Genomic DNA, 7,920 nt, shown 5'->3' with positions numbered 1-7,920 from the left:
ACACCTTCAGATGGTGCCACTCCCTGATCCAAGGATATACAAACCATCACAGGAATGGATACAGAAAATGTGGTACATTTACTCAATGGAATTCTACTCAGCTATTAAAAACAGTGAATTCATGAAGTTCTTAGGCAAATGGATGGAACTAGAAGATATCATCGTCAGTTAGGTAACCCAGTCACAACAGAATACACATGGTATGCACTCACTGATAAGTGAATATTAGCCCAGAAGTTCAGGATACCCAAGATACAATTCACAAACTACTTGTAACTCAGAAGAAGGAAGACCAAAGTGTGGGTGCTTTGGTCCTTCTTAGAAGGGATAACAAAATACTCACGGGAGCAAATAGAGACAAAGTGTGGAACAGAGATGAAGGAAAGGCCATCCAGAGACTGCCCCACCTGAGAATCCATCCCATATACAGACACCAAACCCAGACACTATTGTGGATGCCAAGAAGTGCCTGCTGACAGGAGCCTGATATAGATCTCTCCTGAGAGGCTGTGCCTGTGTCTGTCAAATACAGAGGTGGATGCTCACAGCCAACCAGGCCAGGCCAGGTCTCCCATACCCACATCACCAATGACCCCACTGTGCAGTGGCTGGTGAGAGTCACGACCAGCTCAGCAAGGTCTTTGGACATCAACATAGCTTCAGGGGGCAGCCCAGACCAAGGACATCTGCATTAGTTTTGATGGGGACATGGGCAATGGGTATCAACAGAGATCCGTGCTACTGTAGACCTCAGGCCCCAACATGTAGACATGGCCCTCAGCATGGCCTCAGGTGTCAGTGCAGGCCTCTCATATCAGGCTGTTCCTCATCATGGTCTCCAGTTCTGCCTCTCTTCATAGTACACAAACCACTCTGCTTCTCTTTCTCTCCCATCTCTCTATCATATCCTGGCACCCACCCACCTGCACAGAGAGGCAAATGGGCGGCCTCTTCCACCTGCCTGCACTGCCAAGACTTAGTTTTTAAAGGTAACACAGCCTGAAATAGTTTTCAGTGGTGGCTGTCCCTGCTCTTTATAGGACTGACTTATACATAGGGCAAGAACGCGTGGTGAAGGTAGGGGAACACAGATGGCTGATATTCCAGTCTCAGACAGATGGTGCATATTTGAGTAATAACAGTTCAGGCCAAGCTGGTGTGAACTCTCAAAAAACAAAACAAAACAAAACCCTCCTTATGGGGAATGCTTACCAGGTTACATGTTGGAGAACTAAGCTGAAGAGAGCCAATTATGACATGTTAGGACTTTTGAATATACTCTGTAGAAGTTGTATTATAGCCATATTTTAACATAAAGAAACCTGCTAAGAACAAAAGCTTGTACTAACTTCAGATTATTGTTTCAACAATCTATAGAGGAAGAAATATCCATCAAGGCTTAGGTGGAAAGTAGCTGTGCCAGCTAGCGGGAGGTCCTTATGCAAGGAGAGCAAGTATCAAGAAGTATCCATTGATCCATTGCTAGGACACAGTGACATAGTTCCTGTGGATGAAGATGAAAGGGAAAGCAAAATGTAGGAGAAGAATGAACTCAGCCTCGTGCTTGTGGGACTTTTACAAGCATTTTCCAGAGAAGCCAGATTTAAGAGAGTACTGCTGAAGGGAGTTGATGCAAACATCTTCAAGTCTTTTGAATCTCTCTGTGGTGGTTTGAATAAGAGCCCATATCTAAGAGCCCATAGGCTCATAGATTTGGATGGTTAGTCTCTAGGGAGTAGCAGAATTTGATTGGATTCAGAGGTATGGCCTTGTTGGAGGAAGTATGTCACCCGAGGTGGGATTTTAGGTTTGCATAAGCCCAAGCCAGGCCCAGTGGCTTTCTTCTTGCCACCTGCAGATTCAGTGACCAAGACACCCTGGTTTTATGTATTTTCTCTGTTCACTTTCCTGAACCAGTGCTAGCCGTTTTTATTTTATTTTATTTTATTTTATTTTATTTTATTTTATTTTATTTTATTTTATTTTATATTTTATTTAGAATACTCAATATTGTCATTCCCTTACTTTCTGATATTTCCTTACCACAAAATCTTAATGTGGACTAGGGATGGCAGTGCTAAAAATAATGGCACTACTCTGCACACATGGGTCACCACTACTGTGTGAATTTAGAGTATCTCTTTGAAATCCTGTGTAATATGTTTGCATATTCCTACATAGGGTCTGGTGTGAAACCTCTTTTAAGCCTCCCTCATCCCCCTAGTCCCCCAGCCTGGGGAGTGCTTACCAGGTTACATGTTGGGGAAGTAGGCTGAAAAGAGCTAAGTATGACATGTGAGGACTTTAGAATATACTCTGAATATGTTGTATTATAGCCAAATTTTAATTTAGAAAACCTGCTTAGGAACAAAGGCTTATACTAGAGCTCTTCCTAAACCTTCAGGTTCCAGCCTTTATCACTTTCATCCTGTCTTTCTTTCTTTCTTTCTTTCTTTCTTTCTTTCTTTCTTTCTTTCTTTCTTTCTTTCGTTCGTTCGTTCGTTCGTTCGTTCGTTCGTTCGTTCGTTCTTTCTTTCTTTCTTTCTTTCTTTCTTTCTTTCTTTCTTTCTTTCTTTCTTTCTTTCATTCTTTCTTCCTTTTAAATTGGTATCTTGCCTGGTGATCTTATTCTCTGTTTTGAAGAGATCATGTCCTTTGTCTATGCAATGCATGCCTTCAAATATTTATGGAAGTTGTTACCCTTTCTTTCATCTGACCACAAAGAAGAACGTAATAAAAGACAGGAAAATTCAACAACCGTTCTGAGTTCCTCTGATCATTTCTCTTCAACTCTTTCCCATCAATATGAATCTTTTGATATAGTCCTTTATGTTCTCCATAGATAAATTTCTTTGTTGGGAGGGGGAGTGCATGTGGCGGATGTGTGTGTTCATGTCCTGTGTGCTGTGTGTGTGAATATGCAAGTGTATGTCGGCATTGGGTGCCTACCTTAATCTTTCTGACCTATTTTTTTTGAGACAGGGTCTGTCACTGAACCCAGAGCTCTACCAGTCTAGGTTGGCTGGGCAGTGCACTCAAGAGAGCTGCCTGTCTCCATTTCTTCGCATTAGGTTTAGAGATGCATACCACCAGCATGGTACCAGCCAAAGTTAGGTTCTCATGTGTGCATAGTGGGCACATTACTGATAGAGCTGTTGCCTGTGACCACCACAAATCTTCTATTTATTTATTGTTTCAAATCATGTCTATGCATGTGTATTTCTGTGTGTAAATATACACTTGAGTCCAGGTGTCCTTATAGTGCAGAAGAACATGTCAGATCCCTTGGGGATCAAGATAAATGCAATTGTGAGTTGCCTGACCTGGATGCTGTGAACTGAACTTAGGTTTTCTGCCAAATAAATGTTCTTAACGTAAAATCCTGTTATAAAATCCTCACTATGAAAGTGTCATATATAATATTCATTACACATGTAAAAGAAATCAGTATGGCTAAGCCAGTTTAATCATGATCATTATAGGGCTAAAACCTTTTGCAGTAAAATATTGAGCAGTGCTATATTTTTGACACCATCTCAACCCATCATTTCCAATGAAAATGTTGTGACTATTGTCGAAAGCCATAACATATCCACATACAGACAACAGCTTTTGGGATAGCTCCTATTCCACTTGTTCAGGGTCCATATGAAGACCAAGCTGCACATCTGCTACATATGTGTGGGAGACCTAGGTCCAGCCCATGTATGTTCTTTGGTTGGTGATTCAGACTCTGAGAGCCACAAAGGTCCAGATTAGCTGACACTGTTGGTCTTCCTGTAAAGTTCCTTCCCTCCTATTCTTCCCCAAGAGTTCCCAAGCTCCATCAACTGTTTGTCAGTGGGTGTCTGCATCTGTCTGAGTCAGCTGCCGAGTGGAGCTCTCAGAAGACAGCCATGCTAGACTCCTGTCATGCATGCCCCTTTGAGACTGGGTTACCTCACTCAGTATGATATTCTCAAGATCCATTTGTTTGCCTGCAAAATTCATGATGTCTTTGTTTTTAATAACTGAATAGTATTTCATTGTGTAGATGTACCACATTTTCTTTTTTTTTTCCTTTTTCTCTTTTTTCTCTTTCTTTCTTTCTTTCTTTCTTTCTTTCTTTCTTTCTTTCTTTCTTTCTTTCTTTCTTTCTTTTTTTTTTTTTTTTTTGAGACAGGGTTTCTCTGTATAGCCCTGGCTGTCCTGGAACTCACTTTGTAGACCAACTCAGAAATCCACCTGCCTCTGCCTCCCGAGTGCTGGGATTAAAGGCGTGAGCCACCACGTCCGGCTCTTTATCTATTCTTTAGTTGAGGGACATCTAGGTTGTTTCTAGTTTCTGACTATTACAAATAAAGTTGCTATGAACATAACAAGTATCTTTGTGGAATGGTTTTCCACCTTATCATTTGAGAGAGAATCTCTCACTGAACCTAGAGCTTACCAACACAATCTAGACTGGCTTGTCTGTGAGCTCAAGGAATTTCCCCGTCATTGCTTTCCCTGTTCTAAGATTACAGCTGTTCACTTTTGTGCGTGCTTTTATTGTGTAGGCACTGAGAATCAAAACTCAGGTTCTCATTCTTGTTTGTAAGTACTTTACCTACAGAGCCTTGTCTTCAACTTTTCTTTTTAAAATGACTATGAGTTTAGGTACAAGAATGAGTTGCTATTTACTAGGACAGAGAGGAATTGAGAAAACAATGATTGTGTAGAAAATTAGAGAAAATACATTCTATCTTTGACTTTCTCACATTCAGCACCAATTTATGACTGACATTGGCCTCAACTCTCAGAGTAGCTTCTTTGCAATGGATAACACTTGAAACTGAGTAGAGAAGGTTGGAATGTCTTTGGTGTGGCCAGGATTAAGTTTGATAGAAAGAGGCCTTGTATAGTTCATCTAAAAATCATATGTATACATATACATGTATATATATAATTTTACTGTAACATTCAAAACTTAATAACATTATTACCCAGAAAGATATATTAAATCAATGATTTTTAATTTGACTAATTGTTGCTATTTTTCAAACCCTTGGCTTGAAATGACATAAACCTCTTGTTCTTCCACAAATTTCATGAAATGCTGTGGTGGGACTGAGCCAGCTTCTTCTGACTCATGCGAGTTGTTTTTTTCTTTTCAATTCCACAGCCAGTGAATTGAGTTGGCTGTGGCAGGGGTGTTTATGCTTTAGATTCACGACACACTATTAATCCTGGCTCGCCTTCCCTCTCTCTTCTCTTCCAGTCATTTTCACTCATCTGAGCACCCCTTCTCTTTGTTCCCCTCTTCTCCCACCCCTGCTTCATTTTTCTATTTACTAGCGTACCTCTGAAGATCTGCTTTCTTTCCTGTTTTATTTTTCCTAAGACTTTAGTCTCCGAGAAGTAGGTCTTTACATTACAGATTCTAGCAAAGGCACACTGGACAGACTATGAACACAAAGGTATTTCTTATTGTTTATTTCAGTAGTACATTCCAGTAGGGTTTGGATTTTCTTTATAGATTAAGTATCCCTGTAAACACTCTGCTTCCCACAGCTTTATGCTGTTTCCTTTCACAGTGACAAGGCTCTGTCACAAGGTCTTGCACATGCTTGGCAGTCACTGGACTTGAACCAGAGCCACTTCCTTCTGTTGTCGTTTTCTTCTTCATAACAGCTTATAATGAGATTTTTAGGTTTCTCTTGTCTTTATTAAACAAAAATTGATTTGAGGCATTAGTTAGTATTTTTAGTATGTTTTAGAATTGTTTTCGTCATGTTTGGTTTTCTAATACATGCTACAAATGTTTCCAGAATTTGATTTAGTAAACATTATTTTGTTATTGACTTGTTCTGTGACTGTAAACATGTTTCCTTGGCTAGTCAATATGATAAAACTCTTAATATTTCTAACAAATAGAATGTCTCCTAATCATAAAATACTAGTGTAGAATGTACAGCCTAAATTATAATGAACCTTAAGAAGTAATGTCTACTGTCTGTTTGCAAACGATCTTTTCTTTTACCAGTTTCAGAATCTAAGGCTGAGGGAGTTCTACTGTGAGGGAAACCCGCTCTTCCTGAAGAGGCCATTTCTTGCTGTACAACCTAAAGACCTCTGGACTCTACGGGTGAAAGTTTAGCTCATAAGCATGCACCTTCACACTGAACTCTTGGCTTAAAATGTAACATTATGGATAATTCTGTAAATGTGACACTGGTTCATTAAGAATGCAGACTCTCTATGTAATAACTTTTTAGTTGCTCACAGAATTCAGAGTAACCTGTGAGATTTCCAGACTGACTCAACAATGCAGAGGAGTGGAAAAGTTTTGTTGGATGAAAAGAAAATAGGAATTTATTTTTACTCTAGCATTCTAAGTTTTTGAGGTTTTGTTTTGTTTTGTTTTGTTTTTGTTGTTTTTGTTTTTTGCTAGTGAGGTCTTTATTGCCTTGGCTACATTTCACTTGTTGTCTTTCCTGATGAGAGCATCCTTGTTATCTGGATTTCACCATGTCCATTTTGGCAGAGCTAGTTAACAATACCAAAGGAAGGACCAAGGAAGCAGATGAGGGACTCCTCTGCTATCAGCCAAGATAAAGAACACAGGTCCTCCCACTGTTGACTGCGAGTCTCTATCATGAATTTTGATTTACCAGAACATACAAGATTGCTTCAGATAGAAATTAGTTTTACTGCTTTTATAATTGTATTCTTATCATGAAAGGAATATAGATGCATGTATAAGAATAAGTAAAAGCCAGACAATGTCAGTGGGTAAATACTGAGAAATATAGTTAGTGAGGCATTACTACATTCCTCTGTGACTCTCTTGTGTATTTAGAATATATTTTAAGATGAATTAATATTTTACATGCTACTTAGAGACTCGTGTTTTCAGTCCCTTTTTGGTGAATGTCTTTTTATCAGATTAAAAGCGTCATATCTTTTTAAGTGAATATATGCTATTCTGCTCTAGCATAATATTTTAACTATTTTCTCCTTGTTAGATGTTTAGGTCATTAATATGATCTGAATTTTTTGACTTTACAAATGAAGCCTTGCTAGTAAGAAACACAGTCTAGAGGTTCACAGTGTGGTCAAACATCCTGCAACAGAGGCTAAACTGACCATATCCATAGGAAACTTCTCTTGTGTCCATATTATCCCTATGAATAAATTGTAGGAGGAAAGAACTGGTTTCTTTGAAGATCAGCTCTTTTCAAATCACTTTCTGGAGATTATTCTCTTAAATGTCATTATTTCCTTCTCTTGTATAGAAAATTTGTACTTAAAATTCAAATTGATTAAGATAATTTAAAATTGTCACATTACATTTAAGCCTCTTCAACTTTTTTTTTCTTCCTGCATCAAGCATATCAGAGTAATGATTCTAGCTTCTTATTGTAAGGTTTCTATGGACAGGTACTGTGCTTATGAACAAGGTAGTTGTTTGTAACCATCAAGAGGTAGGTATCTTCATTGTACCCTTTTATAGATAAAGAAACTAAGACCCAGAGAGTCTAACTAACTTGTTCACAGTCACAAAGACAGTTTTGGGGCTTGGGTGTTGATACTTAACCTTCTACAGTTGCCTTTTAGACCACACACTGCAGTGTTACCAAGAGAGAAGATGCAGAAGGTTCTTGGGGTAGAAAACGTTTCTTGATTGTGAAGGAGGCAGGCTGAATATTTAATCTGATGTGGTAGCTTTATTTCAGAAAACTCTAAGACTAATAGAACAGCATTTCTTTCTTTTAATTTTCTAAGTTTTAATGTGGAGCATAGAGTTAATTCTATGTATATATTATCAATAAATGTACACATGGATAGATATCTATATAGTATAAATGACTAGTTTAACTTATTTTTTTATTTTTATTTTTTTTAATTAGGTAATTTCCTCAATTACATTTCCAATGCTATCCAAAAAGTCCCCAATAC

General features: G+C 38.5%; 1 protein-coding gene across 2 annotated transcripts in view; it reads left to right on the top strand.

The window, feature by feature from the left end:
* Positions 1 to 7,920, top strand: part of Lrrc69 (leucine rich repeat containing 69) — a 128,998-nt gene that overhangs the window by 65,700 nt on the left and 55,378 nt on the right. For both annotated transcript variants that reach the window (XM_021160582.1, XM_021160583.1), the window contains exon 6: positions 6,005 to 6,106. In XM_021160582.1, coding sequence (XP_021016241.1) covers positions 6,005 to 6,106 — 102 coding nt within the window. The remainder of the gene's footprint in view (positions 1 to 6,004; positions 6,107 to 7,920) is intronic.

Source organism: Mus caroli, chromosome 4 (genome assembly GCF_900094665.2).
Source record: "Mus caroli chromosome 4, CAROLI_EIJ_v1.1, whole genome shotgun sequence".
Taxonomy (NCBI): Eukaryota; Metazoa; Chordata; class Mammalia; order Rodentia; family Muridae; genus Mus; species Mus caroli.
This window is presented reverse-complemented; position numbering and strand designations above follow the sequence as displayed.